This window comes from Liolophura sinensis, chromosome 6 (genome assembly GCF_032854445.1).
Source record: "Liolophura sinensis isolate JHLJ2023 chromosome 6, CUHK_Ljap_v2, whole genome shotgun sequence".
NCBI lineage: Eukaryota > Metazoa > Mollusca > Polyplacophora > Chitonida > Chitonidae > Liolophura > Liolophura sinensis.
Genome location: NC_088300.1, coordinates 49,249,469 through 49,269,853, shown reverse-complemented (window position 1 = coordinate 49,269,853; position 20,385 = coordinate 49,249,469). Strand labels below are relative to the sequence as shown.

The following is a 20,385-nucleotide window of genomic DNA, read 5'->3' as shown; positions in this document are numbered from 1 at the left end:
CTCCATTTCGCAGTCTGTTGTTTTGTATTTGAAGTACAAATATCTTCTGGTGATGACAGGTTTACAATGACGACATTCATCACAGAGACAGTGACCACTAAACTGACCTGATAGAAAAATGGAGCATATATCTTGCATATTGCCGCATGGCCACGATTAAATTTCACGACAAAAATGGCACCACTGCCTTTGAACAGTATTCGCTTACCGATGTACATTTAGGGAAGGATTACAAACCAGAAATAATAGGTTCTTTAAGAGGATTAATAGTTCTTTTACAACTGCAGAAAAAATACTGAATCATTTGCTGTCAGGAAAATTAGGACTTGGATGCCACTGACTTGACTGTTACATGCAGCTACGGACACGACATTCATCATTGTTGGCATTCATCATCCTTCATTGGGCTCCGACGAAAACAATTGGTCTGCACTGCCAACAGAATGGCACAGTCATTGAAACTCAAAGAAATGTCACGGTGTATTATTCATCCATTTACAAGAAAGTTTGTTGTTTACGGTTAAAATGACAGTGATATCGTCTATGGTGAAGCTCAGTGAAGAGATATACGTTACATTACCATGGTAAAATGCTCTTGACGCAACGTTGCCACGAAAAGTTTTGTATGACGTATAACATCCAGAACATATAGATAGTGAAGACAGACATCGCCATAATAAAACAATGCGGCTCCTGTGTTTGCTGCAGTCCTGGTTATAGGTTCACAATGTTTTACTACAAGTTTGGTGGTGAAGGCAGACAGCTGTTTAAGACATTAAAAGTATTATTAAAGCTTGACACAAATTATTAACAATCCAAACTGAGTCAAAACTAACCTTAAATGTCAGGCTTCAACTGGAAAGTGAAGAAAACCTGGAAAGCGAGTACACAGCAGATCATCGCTACCTGTTCAAGTATCATCCATGGATGCCGGTGTAGCCAACACATTTTTCTTTAAAGAGGATGTACAGAAGAGTAAAAAGTCCATATCCGCTAATCAAATCAAATTTTCTGTATTTTACCATTTGCCAAGAATGGGTAACATTATTATCAGACTTGTATCTGGCTACTATATCATGATAGTGTTAAAATGATTCAGTCTGTAGTTTGAAAAAGTTATAATGCGACCCATTTTTAGAAACTTTATATGATTTCGAACGGTAGCACATGCACAAATAAGGCTGATATTTCTGAATGGTTATCATTTTAGCAAAAATTTGACTGGAGTTTTTCTCCAAAGATCTCCCGTATAACCTCTTTTAACTGAGACGTATAACACATTTCAGGAAGAGGCCTGGCTGCATTTTCATCGCTAGGTACATTTTATTAACAAAAACAAGAATCATACAATGCGCCATTTAATACAAAATTGTACACATGGCAGCAAAAAACAAGCTTTAATCAAATACGTTTCAATGGAATGATTGAGCCAATGTTTGCAATAACAAATTACATATACATGATAAATAATGCCCAATCTTACAAAGGAAATAAAGCAACATGGAAATATATAGCCCTAATTATACATTTTTCTGTTTGTAGTAAAATATATCTAATCAAATACAATAAGTAACTTCTCAAGCATTTTCTCTACAATTTACAGTGAAATCTTTTTAAAAAATATGAGTATCAGTTTTGTAATAAGAATTTTATAACCCTTACTTGTAATATTTGATGCCATGTTCTACTTACATTTTCAGTGACAGAAGAAATGCTTGAGAAATTTACTAGTCAAATGTGCCCTCATGCACACAAAGAATCTATCCCTAGCTTTTAACGCTTGTAAAATAAATTCCACAAAACATAAGTTAGTTTAAGATAAATTATCGGCTGAGGAGTTATTCATTGTTTGTGTTCTTCAACTTGAAGTGGTCTTTCCACTAATAGACCTTGTTGACATGACCTTCAATGGTTTAAGTGTACTGGTACAAGATATTTAGTCAGAAAGACAACTTAGAATTAATTCAATGAAAACAAACATATAACCTCTCTGTGAATAAGTGAGACAAATAGAGAGATGCAGAAAGCAAGATCAGTGCTGAGAATGGAATTACACATTTCTTCAAATCTAACTAATTATTTACCGATGATTTTAATTTATGGAATTCAGAATGGAATTTCTTTCCTGGCATAATCAAAAAATTTTCCAGAATCCTTTACTTGTAAAGTATTAATTACATCCATCAACAAGGCAACAGAGTGTTCTGCTGAGAAGAGTTTGTCCTTGGGCACCCCCTTATGGTATCGTCTGGAGAGCTCCGTGTTTACAGTGCCAGGATGTAGGCTAACACAAATAACCTTATTTCGCCCACGCCCTAGCTCAATACTCAAGGTCTTTGTGGCCATATTGAGGGCTGCTTTAGACAGTCTGTAACCGTACCATCCTCCTAAAGCTGCCAAATAAAACAAAGATATTGTCACACTCAAAAAAAGTCCATCAGCAGATGAAATTTTTGATAAATAAACGGGCTTGTGCAATTGACCAGGGCTTATTGTACAGATTTTGATGATGATACTTGGCTCTTCCCATTTAACCTTTTTTGTAAATAGGATCACTGATGATGCTTGCATGCTGCATGCTGTCATGGCAACACCATACACATGACTCAGGGTGACCACATATGCATCCTGAGGTAACACCTTTCTCTCACACATACAACTTCCAGATTTCTATTAGATAAATAACCATCACTACTTTTCCAGAATTATAAATTTCTGAACCCCATTGCTGTTTTCTTCAATCCATATTTATCTGGAAGTTAGAAGTCCACGTTGAATCCCCATTAGTTGCTTTAAATCCTAATCTATATACACCTATATCAGATCTCATAACTAATTTAAAAATAGTTTCAAAATTGGGGGTTACTTCTACAGCCATTCTCACCATGTCAGTTTTGTCACTTTTAACCTAAAAAAAAAAAAATGTATGCTTTTGGTTCTGTATCTTACTCAACAATTTTCATTTAATGACAATGATGAGTCATTAGGTATGTGTACATACACTGTGTCTGCTTGAGGCAGGGGGAGTCCATGCCACCACCACTACAGACTCATGTCAAAGACAGCAGACATAACACCCCCACTCAGGGTCATGTTTCCTTGCTCTAACCTCTCGGTGCTGAGCATCAAGCCTAGCAGCAACAAATACGATCTTTTAAGTCTTTGGTATGACCTTTGATTGGGTTTGATCCCTGGTCTCCCAGCTTAAGCTGTAGGTTACACAAAAGCTATCTTGTGTTGTGTACAGCAGACATAACACCCCACCAATCACATTATACTGACACCAGCCCAACCATCGTTCAGGGTCATGTTTCCTTGCTCTAACCTCTTGGTGCTGAGCATCAAGCCTGGCAGCAACAAATACAATCTTTTAAGTCTTTGGTATGACCTTTGATTGGGTTTGATCCCTGGTCTCCCAGCTTAAGCCATAGGTTGCACAAAAGCTATCTTGTGTTGTGTACAGCAGACATAACACCCCACCAATCACATTATACTGACACCAGCCCAATCATTGTTCAGGGTCATGTTTCCTTGCTCTAACCTCTCGGTGCTGAGCATCAAGCCTGGCAGCAACAAATACGATCTTTTAAGTCTTTGGTATGACCTTTGATTGGGTTTGATCCCTCATCTCCCAGCTTAAGCCGTAGGTTACACAAAAGCTATCTTGTGTTGTGTATCTATGTTGATGAGTAGATGAGATCACTGCCAGAGTTAACTACACTGCTAGAAAAGAAGATCATTGCCTGAGACAACTACAGTGCTTGATGAGATCAGTGCCTAAGTTAACTGACGTGTTTGATGAGGAGATCATTGCCTGAGTTAGCTACAGTGCTTAATGAGATCAGTGCCTAAGTTAACTGACGTGTTTGATGAGGAGATCACTGCCTGAGTTAGCTACAGTGCTTCATGAGGTCAGTGCCTAAGTTAACTGACATGTTTGATGAGGAAATCACTGTCTGAGTTAACTACACTGCTAGAAAAGAAGATCATTGGCTGAGACAACTACAGTGCTTGATGAGGTCAGTGCCTAAGTTAACTGACGTGTTTGATGAGGAGATCATTGCCAGAGTTAGCTACAGTGCTTGATGAGGTCAGTGCCTAAGTTAACTGATGTGTTCGATGAGGAGATCATTGCCTGAGACAACTACAGTGCTTGATGAGGTCAGTGCCTAAGTTAACTGACATGTTTGATGAGATCATGGCCTGAGTTAGCTACAGTGCTTGATGAGATCAGTGCCTAAGTTAACTGACATGTTTGATGAGCAGGTCATTGCCAGAGTTAGCTACAGTGCTTGTTGAGATCGGTGCCTAAGTTAACTGGCGTGTTTGATGGGGAGATCATTGCCTGAGTTAGCTACAGTGCTTGATGAGATCAGTGCCTAAGTTAACTGGCGTGTTTGACGAGGAGATCATTGCCAGAGTTAGCTACAGTGCTTGATGAGATCAGTGCCTAAGTTAACTGACTTGTTTGATTAGCAGATCATTGCCAGAGTTAGCTACAGTGCTTGATGAGATCAATGCCTAAGTTAACTGACATGTTTGATGAGATCATTGCCTGAGTTAGTTACAGTGCTTAATGAGATCAGTGCCTAAGTTAACTGACATGTTTGCTGAGGAGATCATTGCCAGAGTTAGTTACAGTGCTTGATGAGGAGATCAGTGCCTAAGTTAACTGACATGTTTGATGAGGAGAACATTGCCAGAGTTAGCTACAGTGCTTGATGGGATCAGTGCCTAAGTTAACTGACATGTTTGATGAGCAGATCATTGCCAGAGTTAGCTACAGTGCTTGATGAGATCAATGCCTAAGTTAACTGACATGTTTGATGAGGAGATCATTGCCTGAGTTAGTTACAGTGCTTGATGAGGAGACCGCCGTCTGAGTTAACTACAGTGCTTGACTAGGAGATCATTGCCTGAGACAACTACAGTGCTTGATGAGGAGGCCACTGCCTAAGTTAACTGACATGTTTGATGAGGAGATCATTGCCTGAGTTAGCTACAGTGCTTGATGAGGAGACCGCCGTCTGAGTTAACTACAGTGCTTGACTAGGAGATCATTGCCTGAGACAACTACAGTGCTTGATGAGGAGGCCACTGCCTAAGTTAACTGACATGTTTGATGAGGAGATCATTGCCAGAGTTAGTTACAGTGCTTGATGAGATCAGTACCTAAGTTAACTGACATGTTTGATGAGGAGATCATTGCCTGAGTTAGCTACAGTGCTTGATGAGGAGACCGCTGTCTGAGTTAACTACAGTGCTTGACTAGGAGATCATTGCCTGAGACAACTACAGTGCTTGATGAGGAGGCCACTGCCTGAGTTAACTGACGTGCTTGATGAGGAGATCAGTGCCCAAGTTAACTGACGTGCTTGATGAGGAGAACATTGCCTGAGTTAGCTACAGTGCTTGATGAGGAGACCGCCGTCTGAGTTAACTACAGTGCTTGACTAGGAGATCATTGCCTGAGACAACTACAGTGCTTGATGAGGAGGCCACTGCCTGAGTTAACTATAGGGCTTGATGAAGAGACCACAGCCTCATTTAACTACAGAACTTGACGAAGAGACCACTGCCTAAGTTACCTATAGAGTTAGATGAGGCGATCACTGCCTGAGTTAATTACATTGCTTGAGGAGACCACTGTCTCAGTTAACTACACAGTTTGACGGAGAGATCACTGGCTCAGTTAACTAAACAGTTTGAGGAGGAGGCCACAGCCTGAGTTAACTAAACTGTTTAATGGGAAGATCATTACCTAACTATATTGCTGAAATCAATGACACTAGCCCTACTGCTAAACCAGATGTTTCAGATTCACTTGGTCGCCACGGTATGGCTGAAATATTGCCGATGTGGCGTTAAGCCATAATCATTCATTCATTCAGATTCACTTGGTCAAACAATCCTGCTGGCCTTTACAAAATTCGAAAAAATCATCAGTCAAATGAGTAAATGACTCAAGTGAGTGTCAAATATGACATGTATACAATTAAACTCATTTGGCTTCAGATCAAGCTGTACATATATATTCTCTTATTGATATCCAAGTTAAAAAAAAACCCTGACAAACAATGTGAATTTAACCCACAGCTGAACCAGCCAAATTGGAGCCGTTTCATTGGTTAAGGCTAGTTCTTCTCCAGTATAACCTTTTACAGGGCAACATTTACATAGGATAAATGACGTAAAGTTTTACCCATCACGAAGAAGCACATTTTGCCTAATTCTGAACATGTTTCATTGATCTAAGCTAGAAAGGTGTTTCTAGGTTTGTCTGGAAAAATTTAAGTTTCAGCAACAAAAGTAGCATTTTATGTAGAAGACACAATTTCTGTGAAATTCTAGGATAATTACTGTGATCCTTTTTAATAAAGTTTTAAATCCTTTTATGCAGCAATACAACAGACCATAAGTCTAAAAGAACAGCAGTAAGATTTTTTCACTCATCTAACATTATACAAAGTTAACTTATACAAAGTTAAATTCCCTTATCTCTACATTTTTCTGGGCAACTCTTCACTTCCTGTCAATGCTATGCACAATTAATTAAACAAAAAAAAATGGTCTTTAGATTACCATCCAACTATTTGTGTGCAGTTGACACCATACCACCAACAGCATACTGTCTCATAACCTAGACTTGACCTAGACTTGACCTCAATCAATCTCTGGCAACATGCCAATTCACTTGCCAACAATCATAATTCTCACCATTATCCTGAATTGAGCCAACTCTGGCTGAGATGTTCACCATCACTCCCTTGTGACCCTTGTCAGAATGACCAATCAAACCTCTGCCATTCTGCAGCAAGGTGCTGAAGTACTTGCCCATTAGTAATGGCCCAAAAGCATTTGTTCCCATTGTAAGCTGTAAATCCTTAAAATTCAGACAAAAAAAATTACATTTCCATCAATGAAAATCAATTTCAGAGGGAGTGGTTTAAGAAAAACAGCTTAATGGGAGTAAACAGTTCATTGGCCTGAGGTATTCTTGACAAAAAGGGTTTCTGTAACTTGAAGAGATGTTCTGAAATAAAACAGACAAACAAACATCTTTCCCATTCAAATAATTTGCCAGTTTTAGAAGGTAAAGGCTTTAAAACAATCATTTTCTTCTTAGCTCTTGGAAATTCTTCTCTGCTTTACCCTAAAACTAAAAGAAGCTTTTCCTGTTTGGAAAGCTGGTTCTTCAGGTGGCATTCAAAGCTAATTCACCTGTTTATACTGCAGTTTTAACAAGAGTTCAGTTTGACCTTAGTGTCAGAATGTATGAACAAATATATTCCTATATCATTAAACATGCAGTAGGGGTCTCAGAAGCATCTTGTCAATGCCGTTTCTTTAGTTGTACCTGCCAGCAACCTGTGGATGGTCATGGGTTGAACTTTCCCCTTTCTTCTGATCGGTTTCCTCCCACCATAATGCAGGCTGCCACTATATAAGTCAAATATTCTTAAGTAGGGCATAAATTTTCGATCAAATAAATAAATAAATATATAAATATACATGTAGTAGATAAATATTGAGACTTTGATCATGATGGAGAGATACATTGTCACCTCTGTATCTATGTGTCCACCAAAAATTGAGAACATTTGAAAGTTGTAGCTCACAAACAAAAACATGCCAAACAGTTGAGTGTTGTAGGCCTACATTGTACCTTGGACTAAAAGCCCTGCCTTATCTACCCTAATTGTTCAACCATTTCAACCACCTCTATGGGAAGAACTATGGGGTGTAGAGAAATAATTTGCCAGTTTTATGAAATTTGCATCTTTAATGACACAAAGAAACCATTTTTAGTGGCATTTTCAAGGTTGAAAACCTTGAAGATTTACAGTTTTCACAGTTTTGTAGTGATGTCATAGCTACTCTGAGACAATCAATACCACACTCTTAGGTCATGTAATGGAGATGAAAACAAAGAAAACTGATTTAAGCATAAGAAATAAAAAAAAAACAGCTTTTAGGTAAGAAATTCTTTCTGAAAAGGTAATCAGAATGTGTCTTCAAATATGATAGTTTCAGTAGTACAGTAGTACTTTAAACTTCCAGGATGGGCAAAAATCAGCATTCTGGCCATTTAGCTCCATGTTATTTATCATCTTATCCTTGCAAGTAATCCGGGTGCTCAAAACCATGAATTCATACAGTCGACACTGGGTAACAAGCGATCTGTTTATCACGGCAACTGCAGAGCTGGACAAATGTGAGCAATGACACACCGCTGCTTCTGTATTTACATATCCAGAAAAAAAAATCACAGCGCCAAATACAAAACAATACAAACATACAGACAGACAGACAAACCACTGCACAATGGACACATGATTGACTTCATGGTTATTACCTCAAACAGCACGTCTTTCAAGCTTGTCTCTCCTTTTCCAGCAGGATGCAAAATGCCTGCCGAGTTTATCAACAAGTCCAGACCACCAAATTTATTCCTGACATTTTCAGAAACTGACATCATATCATCCACATTTCTCACATCAAGTTTTTCCACTATCAGACTGTTCCTGTGGTCAGATTTCAACTGCTGTAGCTCTGTGGCAGACTCTGGAGATCGACAAGTTGCTATCACTGCAGACATGTAAGGGGATGCCAGGAGGTGTTTACAGAACTGTAGACCCAGGCCTCTGCTAGCTCCCTGAACCAGTGACACAGCCATCCTGCAGCCTGTATAGAGGTACACAGACACTACAAAACCATGTGGCATGTTAAAGTCTGAAGACAAAGAAAATACTAGCATGAAGTACATTTCTGGGACCAATTTCGCGTTTCAATCAAAATATGAAAAACAATCTGAAAGCTTGTTTTGGGGCTTTAGAAATTAAAATTTTATAACCCCTCATCAATGTTGCCTTGAGACAAATACATTCAAATTACAGTGTTTTCTTGGCCTTTCACCTCTTATCTGATCAACATGCATGAAAATATACTTACATGTGTTACTATATACTATAGTTGACTTGATGACAGTTAACTAGTAATACATGCACATGTGATCGTTCTTTTGCAACTTTCAAACAGTTGAATCTGGGGGGTCCGTGGCCAAGGTGGTTAGCATGCCAGCATGGCGCAATGACCCAGGAGCCTCTCACAAATGTGGTCGCACTCATTTCAAGTTCAGCTCATGCTGGCCTCTTCTCCGGCCGTGCATGGAAATGTCTCTCAGCAACCTGCAGACGGTTGTGAGTTTCACCCAGGCTTTGCTCGTTTTAATCCCACAATAATGATGCCCATCATCGAATAAGTGAAATATTCTTGATTACAGCATAAAACACCAATCAAATCAACACACAAATAAAGAGTTGAATCAGGATTTCCTCACATTATTGCCTATGCATCGAGTTATAAATATTTCTACATGGTTACACACCCTTCATAGTTTATCATGTCTTGTTGTATCAATCATAAATTATATGCATACCAATAGACAGTTGATATGGTCACACACAGTTCATGCATTATTGTGCCTTTTTCTATCAGCCTGAAATTTAGGCCTTTAGGAAATTTAGTAACTCAACCTGTTACTATTTGACAGTATAAGCTACAATGACTTCCCAGATACCAGATAATGTGACCAGATACACTGTATACCATTAAATTACATTTACACTCAAGGCTAATAGTCTCACTTTTCGTTAATTCAGCGAGTTAACTGATCCCACTCTTTATTTAACATCCTGGCATTTACCTTATCGTCTAAAGACTGAATTAATGTCAGAAATATTGTTCAATTAACTTTTTCTGTCTTGACTTAATATGTTGACTAACCCATCCTTCACAATGCACTACAGTATGGTCATTGCAATCCAAAATCATTTTCAATATCTATATTTATAAAAATTTAATTACCGATATCTTTATCTTTAATTGTTTTAATCTAAGTGTATAAACTACGATCTGGTATGCACCTGGCCTAGCTATAACATGTAGACTAAAAACTGGTTGTAACATGCGCTAATTTCTAATCATGTGCACAAGTAGGTGTTCCTATGGCCATTTCTGGTTCATCTTTTTCAACGACAAAAAGCTGTAATGTGAACTAACCTAGTTGCAAGGTAAAAAACCCATCAAAATTAGACAGAAGTGACAAATTCACTACTTTACATGAAAAAGATACACGGGGTAGCCTGCTTACGTCGAAAAGCACGTGGAAAAGTTTTGAAAACGTTCAGAGTTATCAGTAGTTGCTAAGACGCACAGACGTATTACTTGAACTTAACATCTTACATTACATCGTTTCATTTTTCAGTTTTCCTCACATTTAAATTTTTTTATTACATACTGAACTTTGATTGTGATGATGCTTCCTTCTAAAGGGTTATCTAAGAAAAAAACTTAGCCCTACTTTCGTCTGCGAATCATCGTTTTGCTTTGCTCGACCGGCATGGCATCGTTGGCTGAAGAATTAAGTAAACTTGCAAATCCTATTCCAAAATTTAGGGATCCAGAAGATGAATTAGACGAAGGTAAGAATCTTTATTCATTACAAATATGTGGATGTATTTGACATATACGAGCTAAACAGGCAGCGATTTTCCATTTGTGTTCGAGTGTCCTGAACGAAAACTGAGCACCCTGCATCGCTGAGTCTCAGGCAGCTTAGTGAAGGAGACTGTTGTACATTTCTGAAGGAATTTCTGTACATTCTTTATTCTTGTATGGAATATAACATACAATAATTGGGCTTTTTTTGACTAGTCCAGGGACTCAACACCGACCAATGTGCTACAGTATTTTACAAATCTGCAAAGCTTAAATCTTCATAATCACAACACTGAAGGCCGTAAAAAAAAAACATTTTTAGTGCAGGTAAGCAATTGTTCCACCAGTACGGACCTCACTGAAACCAATTTCATTGAGTTGACTTTTGGAAAAGTTTTTGAGACGCAGGTGTGAATTCGGTGTTACAATGAATGTCACAAATTAAAGTACTCCGTCTAAATTGACTAGTTTTGCACGTGAAACTGAAACTGTAAAATTTTTAGTGTTATGTGTGACATTAGACCAATCCTTTGCCATGTCCTCTAACCTGTGACCATTGAGGTTGTTGGTTCAAATCCAGATCCTCTTGGTTTGGTTGTCTGTAGCTTTAGGTTAAAACAGTTGTCAAGTAGCTGGTAAGAAGTCGTGATTTTCGATGTCCGTATGTCTTGACTGACGTCATGTCAGTAGAAATAATATTCTTGAGTATGCCCAAAAACCCCCAAATTATCAACTAATGAAATAATCCTAATAGTCCTGATTTCTCTGTCTGTAATCTTGGCCAATGTGATATAAGTGAAATAATATTGTTGAGTAAGCCATAAAAACCAAAAATGATCAAAAATCAAATATTTTTGACTACTGGTATTATCACCATGGTGTAGAAAATGGTCATGTAAAATGGTTTAAAATTTGCATATTTTCAATTTGCATTTGTTTGTGGGTTTTTTTCAGGTCTCTCTAATCAGATCAGTTCTCAGTACATCAATACAACAGAGCTCCAGTCTGAGGATGTAGATCCCAGTAGACTAAGACGTCAAGCAGTCCATCTCCTATCAGATTCAGATGTCAAGTACCAAGGGAGAAAGGCATCCAGAAAATCTCTGGCTGAAGAGAATGGAGATTTGTCATCAGGTAAGATTTTTCTTCAAGAATTAATATAGATGTGTAGAGGTTGTCAAAGATGGAAGCGACACAGCACTGTGTCACTTTGAAGAAAATGTTCAGTTTTAACATCATTTTCATTGTCAGTTAAATTTTGGCATGATAGGTGAGAATAGAATTGTTTACTTGTAATGTGTGTTAAAAGATTTGCAATAGTAATGCATGAAATGACAACAGTACTGTACTGATGAACATGTGGAGAAAGTAATTATGAATATACAATTGACAATCAGATTGCAAAGAATTACCATACCCTAATTGTTTAACCTTTTTGCATATGAAAGAGCAACTTTCAGTGCAATTTAGGCTCATTTTTAATCTGATTTTGAAGACATTTGTTGGATTGGCCAGTTTCAGGGCTTCACAAAAATTATTACAATTGTTTTAGCCTCAGTTGATTTTGACTTGAGAAGGAGGAGTTCCTTTCATGAGGATCACACAGATGAAGAAGATAAAAGTGAGGAGAGCTCCTCTGAGCAAGGAAACTCTTCACAGGAAGATGACGATGTGGATATCTCAACCTTCAAGAAGCAGTTGGAGTTAAAAACTGCCTTGGGCAAAGAGGGGAAAGAGTTTCAGTGAGTTTAGAACAGTTCATAATACATCTCAGTGGTCAGTGCACTTTTGTGTTTGCTCATTGCCTTTCCACTCATGTTTTGATGCTTTTTTATTACAGGGCTTTCATTATTTTTTGGATGAGAAGATTACCCTGTAAATGTAGATAGCTACTTGACAGAAAATTAATGAAGTAAAATAGGAGCAGTGGTCAAAGTAGGTGGCTACCTGCTCCATTTTCTAGAGAAGTAAGGGCTGCAGGTAGTTGGTCACCACCTTCTAATGATCCATCATGCTTAAACTCACGAGTTTTTCATTTATCAGACATCCTCGACAATTCAATCCTGATCGTCATCATACATTATGAAAGTGTAATTTTCTAGGGTACTGTGGATAAAACTAAATAAATCTGTTGTTCATGTTGATCAGGTATGACGATAACGGTGACTTTGGTCAATATGGAGATATGTCTGATGACATGGATGAGAGTGATGGTGGTGATGACACTGAGGATGATGACAGCCTGGATGATGGCTCAGAGGGAGACAGTGGTGTGGAGAACGATGACAAGGAAGAAGGCAAAGAAGGTAAGCTGACAATTCAGGTCTGTTTAATAGTTAAATCTTTGTCACTAGTTACAAGATGTAGTATCCAGATGTAGATGTATATTTGAACCTGCCAGGGTTATGTGATTCTGCCAAGGTTATGATAGAGTGATTGTGTAATTATCATTAGTGCACAATGCTACACGCGATATGGCATTATATAGCACATTATTTGTTATATCATTCCAATTTGTGTCTTTTATGTGTAATTGGAAGTTTGTCATCATTTAGAGACTAGCAAGATGTACGAATGACATCTTGATTCGGACAAGTGATAGGGCTTCCAAGGGAGATAACTGTCCCATAGGTCCTCCGTAAAATGACGTGAATGATTTATTTATTTGATTGGTGTTTTATGACATACTAAAGAATATTTCACTTACACTGTGGTGACCAGCATTATGATGGGAAGAAACCGAGCACCCTGAACCCCTGTAGGCTAACCACAAAGCCACAGAGTGCCATGCATAGGCGCTTTTCTGTGTATTTGACCGTGACAGTCTCATCTGTACATGCCTGAACTCAGGATACCGTTTTGGTAGAGAAATTCTCCAGTACATAGCTCTCATACCCTGAAACTTCACTGAAGTAGATTACTGTTTGGCGCTTGACTCTAACATGCAATTATTTCTGTAAATTTCACTTGTTTTAGATATCTCCAGTTTTTTGAAATCTGACATATCAGAGGAAATTGAAAAAGGAAAAGCTGTGAAACATCAAATTAGTAAGTATACTGAATTTAAGAAAACTTTGTTGTTAGCTCTATGTAGATGGACCGTGTTCGGTTTAAGACATGACAACATGTTTGTTCACCTGTACATGTCATGCTAATTTTTTAAATTGTGAAATATGTTTGACTGTCACCTTTACGTTATACCTTATTTGAAATATATGAAAGTTTCGCATCAAATGATTTCACTCTTCATAAAAGTTGTTACTAACTTTAATAGGTTTATGGGACAGCCTGTTAGAGGGTCGAATCAAACTCCAGAAGGCTGTGACCTTAGTAAATCAGCTGCCCCAGCCAGACACTTGGCAGATGTTTGAGCAGGAAGGGGGAGACAACTTTACTGAAGCATCAAGACAGAGTGAGTTTTAATTGATTAGTTCTGTTAAGAAATACATGAAAAAGTATGAGTTTAAGGAAAATGACGAAAGATGTGCCATAAACATAATAGCCCCTCTATTAAAACATTGAATGTCGGAAATATTCAGAAATGACATCACTGATGGAGGCAGGATTAACTTGGTGCCCCCCAGTTCCATCCCTCCTCCTAACAAAGTTATTTTGACAAGTATCACTGTTGATGTCACCACAGCAGGCTATATAATTTGTGGACTGACCAGTGGGGCCCAAGGAAAACTGTAGTTTAAAGCCATTTTTATGATTGCTGAGGAGCTTTTTATAAATATATGGTTTAGTATAGATCATATACTCCGTATTGAGAAAGACAAATGTATCCTATAAACCATGAAATACCTGTACAATGCTACATGTAATTCGAAAACAACTTTTTGCTCCCCCGTGGAATTTAGTCCTTGGGACATAGACGTTTGTGGTTGACAGGCTGTGTGTCAGCCATTGCTTGTCTGGGCTGTACATGTGTGTGTGTAGAATTCCATGATGGCTGAAGGATTCTGACTTTAAGTTGCCAATAACAATAGCCAGAGTGGTGCGGAGAAGAAGTGAAGAGAATATAAAAACTAATAGCTTGAAATACCACGAATCTGTATACATTCACCTTTATCTAGTCATTGACAGCCAAGGCGATATCTGGAGTCATTTTGGTTCTGGAAAACGTTTGGGCTCCCAGATTGTAGGCCACCCAAGCTAAACAAGCTATATTAAAACTACCAAGTAAATTAAACAAAAATATGATGGTTTTGATGAAGTTACATGACAGTCAGGTCTTTATCGCTGAAATACATTTTCATGCTGATTTGTTACATTTATTTATGGGACTGAGAACAAACAACACTGTTCCCTGTATAATGCATTCACTTCTGCAGTGTAGCTGACAGCTGGGGAAGCGGCTATTAGCTGGCCAGTTTGACAAGAACATGCTTTGAGACAGTTTGAGAATTGACAGGATTGTAAACAACTGTGGCTTGTTACTTCATTCTAATTCATGGATAAAGATAAAGGTGTTGTCTGGAATTCTTTACGCCTGTATCCTCCGGACTACTTTCATCTCGCCAAGCATGTGCACTGCACTCCGTGGCGATGTTTGTCTAGCCATCGGTCAAGGCGAGAAAACAGTCACCCACCCCACCACTGCGGCACCGCTTTAAGTTTAGATAATAAATTTTACAGTCTGTGGCTTGATTCCAGCTGGTTCAAAAGGTCCGCATATTAAGGTATGTTTTCATACAAATTTCTTCCATGCACAGACTTAAAAGCTCTGGGAAAGCATTTTGAGTTGCATGTTTAAAATTTCTTCATGCACAGTCACAATGTCACCATTAAAGTTTGGGTTCAGAACCTCTGATGTTTTTCTTGATATGGGCCTGACAGCTTGGTTGTGGACATTATGAAATGTTCATGAGCACACCTGTGTGTTTTGTTAAGGTTAGAATTTACTGTGTACTCATAAACGGGCTATGCTCGGTCTCTTCCCACTGTAATCCTGGCCCGCTGACATATGAGTGAAACATTCTTGAATAGGACATAAAACACCAATCAGTGAATAAAAAAATACAATGTACTCAACGTTGACTAAGTTGCTGAATTGATGTATGGCCTCTTTCATGTTTTTTAGGTCGACTTGCTGTTAAGACTCTCCTGGATAACCTTATAGAACTTCAGACTTTGTTGTTGGTACAGAATCCCGAGACCAAGTTTATTGTGACTGGTCAGAAAGACATCAGGAGGTGGGGCTGTAGTACTAAGTTCATCCTTATTCTAATCAGAGTCATTACTTTGTTATTGTCTCCCAGCAACCTGCAGATGGTTTGTGGGTCATATAAGTGATATATTCTTGAGTACGGCATAAAACTCTAATCAAATAAATAAATAAATTACTCTGTTATTTGTTATTTATTTGTACATAACCAGAATATGGCTAAAATATTACCGATGTGTCATCAGGCCACAATCATTCACTCATTCATTACTTATAACATCATTCTCAATTTCAGATCTCTCAAGGATTATTAATATTTACAAAATTTGTTTTGAACATATGAAATTTCAGGGAAATATTTGGGGGTGTAATGATACGAAATATTGTAATGGCAGTGATCTTCTGGATTGATACTGGGCCTCCGTGGCTCAGTTGGTTAGCGTGCTAGTGCAGTGTAATGACCCAGGAGCCTCTCACCAATGCAGTCACTGCGAGTTCAAGTCCAGCTTATGCTGGCTTCCTCTCTGGTATTACGTGGGAAGGTCTGCTAGCAGCCTGTGGATGGTCCCGGGTTTCCCCGGGGCACTGGTTGGTCTCCTTCCACCATAATGCTGGCCGTCATCGTAGAAGCGAAATATTCTTGAATAAGGCGTAAAACACCAATCAAATAAATAAACAAATTCTGGATTGATACTGGAAGAAAGTAGTTTATAAAAGTCACATTCCTTTAACTCTTCAACTTTTACACATACATATCTTTAGATGGCCATAGTTTAAGATAAAAGTTAAGTTCTATAATTTGGTGTGCTATTCCGTGACAGTTTACCTTTGAAGTCCTCGTCTAAAGATCCATTATTTTTTTGCATGAAGTATGAATTAGTTCATTTTGCATGCTTTCAGTTCTGCTCCACCCAAAATAGATTCTGATGATGAAGAGATAACAAGTGAATCTGAAACAGAGGAAAAGTGTACCAGTACTTTGAAATCTGAGTCTGTCATACCAAAGTACCTGAAACGAAAGTTAACCATGGAAGATTACCCAGAGTTCCTGGCAAAGCGACACGCTGATTTTCAAGCCTTCAGGTAATACACATGCTGTAATTACTCAAGCTTTTCGCATATTTGCAATGTATTTATTTAAGCATATTCTGAGGACATTGTTCTGTGTACACTAATAAAATTATACTTTGTGTGAAGCCCGTAAAAATACACCTAATGTAGTTTGCCTATAAAGTAAAATGAAAGAGGTGCCTAAATTGCACTGAAAGTTGTAATATTTTCCAAATGATTGAGGAATTAGGGTACTGTATGTTCTCCTTGGTAATCCGCGCCTCTTAACTATATTTTCACACACCAGAACTAATTTATATTTGTTTTAAGGTTCACATTGTCCCCTCAACAGATGCTGACAGATGCTCTTAATTCCTGGACATTTATCAAAATGGCATAATGTTGAAATGCCTATCCGGAAATGCATATGCTTTTATTTTAGTTTGTGAGGAAAGTTCTAATTTGATTGTCAAAATGTTTACTCTACCTAGAAGAAATTACTAAACATTCTTAAAAATCAAATTTCAAGGGGTACATTATTGTCATTATTTTGTCAGTGCTTATGCATCTGTCTTTTCATAGTTTTTTTCAAACCTAATTTGAAATCAGAATGTCTGTGTTTTAATCTCATTATCCTGTTGATTTGCCCTTTCAGAAACACCACCATTCAAAAGTGGAGTGACAAAACAAGACTGGCCACTGGGAAATTGAAAAGCAAATCGTTTGGTGCTTTTGAACTCTCCGCCTTGAAGCAAATTGAACAGGCAAGTTCGAAAAAAATAACAGCAAACATTTTCTCTACTTTTCACTATTTAGAAACACTGTTTTAATGACCCAGAGATTAATTAAAACCTATCTTCTTCTTTTTTACTCCCATTCGTGTAGCCTTTTTACTTTTGTGTTTTATTTCCTTGATTAAAATTTTCTAAACTTTACATACGCATGTAGCTCTTACCCTGCTATTAAGGAATGCAGCAGTGGTATGCATTGGCGTTGGCACTGGCAGCCATGGTAGTAACTTGCACAGTATATCAGCAGTGTTATGCACTGGCGTTGGTACTGGCAGCCATGGTAGTAACTTGAACAATATATCAGCAGTGGTATGCATTGGCGTTGGCACTGGCAGCCATGGTAGTAACTTGGACAGTATATCAGCTGTGGTATGCATTGGCACTGGCAGCCATGGTAGTAACTTGGACAGTATATCAGCTGTGGTATGCATTGGCACTGGCAGCCATGGTAGTAACTTGGACAGTATATCAGCAGTGGTATGCATTGGCACTGGCAGGCATGGTAGTAACTTGGACAGTATATCAGCAGTGGTATGCATTGGCACTGGCAGCCGTGGAATTAACTTGGACAATATATCAGCTGTGGTATGCATTGTCACTGGCAGCCATGGTAGTAACTTGGACAATATATCAGCAGTGTTATGCATTTGCACTGGCAGCCGTGGAAGTAATTTGGACAATATATCAGCAGTGGTATGCATTGACACTGGCAGCTATGGAAGTAACTTGGACAATATATCAGCAGGGGTATACTGTTGAAAAGTCAGCACTGGGCCTGTATTTAGCAAATGTTTTAAGTCAAAAATTCTAACACAGCTACAGTTAAACTGTTTTGCTCTAGGATGTTTAAAACAGGTACACTTAGTCTTTTAGTTCTTTCTTGTTCTGAGTTTGATTTATAGGCACTTGTACTTTATGACCCAAGCGGTAAGATGCTTGATAAATATGGGTCCTGGTGTCTCTAGCATGAATGATACACATCAAACTTTCTATGCCCAGGTGTCTCCAGCTTGAATGATACACATCAAACTTTCTATGCCCAGGTGTCTCCAGCATGAATAATACCCATCGAACTTTCATTTTAACAACGAGATTCTAACAATCACTTATTTTTGTGTAGATAACCTGCTGCTTATGTTTTTATTTTTGTTAATGCTTACTTCTGATAGTCCCTAAGTATTACCTAAGTTAAATAGTAATAATCCATACAGGGGCTGGTCGGCGTTGTATAGTTGAAATACTCTTGAGTGCGGCATAAAACACCTATCAAATAAATGAATATATAAACTTCTGAAGTTTCTGTTTTCTGTCACTTGGGTATAGTTATATGTAGAAAGCCTTGTCGTGAAAGCTCAGTATTATTGGCATTACTTCCACATGTTAGAGACAACAGGGTTTATCATGGTGTCTATCAGAGCCTCTTGGTTAAAGCTCCACCCTGAGGATTAAGTTCGCACCTACAGTAACTTGGTGGGTAGAGAAAAGCAAGCAGTGAAGAGTACCCCTGTTCTGCTACCCACCCCATCACAAGTTCAAAATGCTCTTTTTGTATTTGTGGATGCGAGAATAACCTGTTTAAACTGAATATGGCAAAGCATAGAATTTGGAACATGCATTTATATATGTGTATCTCATATGTCTGATGAGTCAATCATGAAATTGCCTGGGGCCTGTTTCTCAAAACTTAGTGGATTAGTAGAATCCATGATGATATAAATTGACTTCATAATATTAATAAATTAAATTTTTAATTATAAATAACACACAAGTTGAATTTCTGCGCCATTCTGTTTTTGGCAAAATTTGCAAAGGGCTACAATTCTCACAGTAGCTGAGGTAAAACAACAACATGTGTTACACTAGCAGTGCCTGTTGAAAAGATATGATACATCTTCGTTACCATAGTTACACATGTAATTTATGCACTGATGCCTCCTTATATGAAATACTTTCTGTCACTATCCCAATTTGGATATCTAAGGTATGTATGTATCTTCCCTAAATGACCAAAATTTTCGCCCATGACTTAGTTGCTCATTTTTACTTGTTCTGATAATTCTTTTTGTTTTAAAAAAGTGTTTTTTGGGGGATTTTTTTTGTAAAGTAGGATGATATGGAACAACCAAATTGTAAGTTTTTGCACCAAAGGTAACATTTTTTGACTTTTTTTGCCTCTAAAGATGTATGTTTTTGGTCAAAATTTAAAATCATTTAAGGTAAATGTCTGTGCACAAACCCAGTCTGTTGAAGGCCGTGCCTGTTCAAAATGTTTGTGACATCATCATTACCTAACTTAGATACATGTATGTAATTTTTCAACACCTTTTCTTGTTTTTTCGGCAAGTGTGAAGTAAATTGGACGAACCAGTTGTTATAAAACTCGGAGGACATATATACATACAGATAAATGCACGTATTAATTCCTTTATTGATAGATAATCCCGAATGACTTGTTCAAGCTGAGATTGTTGTCCTGCAACGTTTTTCAGGCCATTATAAGATTTTAGACACACTGTATACACTTAGTGGTAGTTCATTTTATGAATGGGTGGTTGCCATTTGAATCTTCTTTTCACATTTGTCATCTGTCATTGTGTCTAAAACTAATCTGTATTAGTCAGATGTGAATTCTTAATGAAGTTCTTTTGAATTTCCAGATAATGGCTGATAAGGACCGCCTCATTAAAAGAACACAATTGAAGAGAAGTGTGTATAAAATCTTGGGAAAAGAAGAGAAGGTGGAGAATGATTCTGTCATGGAGACGAGTACAGAGGCAGATATTCCTGTAGGCTAAAATTTAGCATTTAGAGAAATGCAGAATCGTCACTGATTGGCTGGTTGAGAGATGGGAAAGCGCAGGCTAAACAAACTTTGAG

General features: G+C 38.0%; 2 protein-coding genes across 5 annotated transcripts in view; one reads left to right on the top strand and one right to left on the bottom strand.

The window, feature by feature from the left end:
- Nucleotides 1–1,297: 1,297 nt before the first annotated feature.
- Nucleotides 1,298–20,385, bottom strand: part of LOC135468083 (C-signal-like) — a 24,076-nt gene continuing 4,988 nt past the window's right edge. The window contains exons 1-4 of one of the 4 annotated variants that reach the window (XM_064746131.1): nt 10,063–10,108; nt 8,357–8,685; nt 6,718–6,883; nt 1,298–2,393 (exon numbers count right to left, since the gene is read on the bottom strand). In XM_064746131.1, the coding sequence (XP_064602201.1) occupies nt 2,107–2,393; nt 6,718–6,883; nt 8,357–8,677 (774 nt within the window). In that variant the 5' untranslated portion in view covers nt 8,678–8,685; nt 10,063–10,108 and the 3' untranslated portion in view covers nt 1,298–2,106. Of the gene's footprint in view, nt 2,394–6,717; nt 6,884–8,356; nt 8,894–8,952; nt 9,018–10,062; nt 10,109–20,385 lie in introns of those variants that run through there. The other 3 variants (XM_064746133.1, XM_064746132.1, XM_064746130.1) reach the window with 3 other exon arrangements.
- LOC135468082 (protein AATF-like) overlaps nt 10,403–20,385 on the top strand; it is a 13,301-nt gene continuing 3,318 nt past the window's right edge. The window contains exons 1-10 of the mRNA XM_064746128.1: nt 10,403–10,484; nt 11,455–11,634; nt 12,053–12,242; nt 12,649–12,806; nt 13,477–13,548; nt 13,775–13,912; nt 15,584–15,695; nt 16,568–16,750; nt 17,373–17,481; nt 20,166–20,294. Of these exons, the coding sequence (XP_064602198.1) occupies nt 10,403–10,484; nt 11,455–11,634; nt 12,053–12,242; nt 12,649–12,806; nt 13,477–13,548; nt 13,775–13,912; nt 15,584–15,695; nt 16,568–16,750; nt 17,373–17,481; nt 20,166–20,294 (1,353 nt within the window). The remainder of the gene's footprint in view (nt 10,485–11,454; nt 11,635–12,052; nt 12,243–12,648; nt 12,807–13,476; nt 13,549–13,774; nt 13,913–15,583; nt 15,696–16,567; nt 16,751–17,372; nt 17,482–20,165; nt 20,295–20,385) is intronic.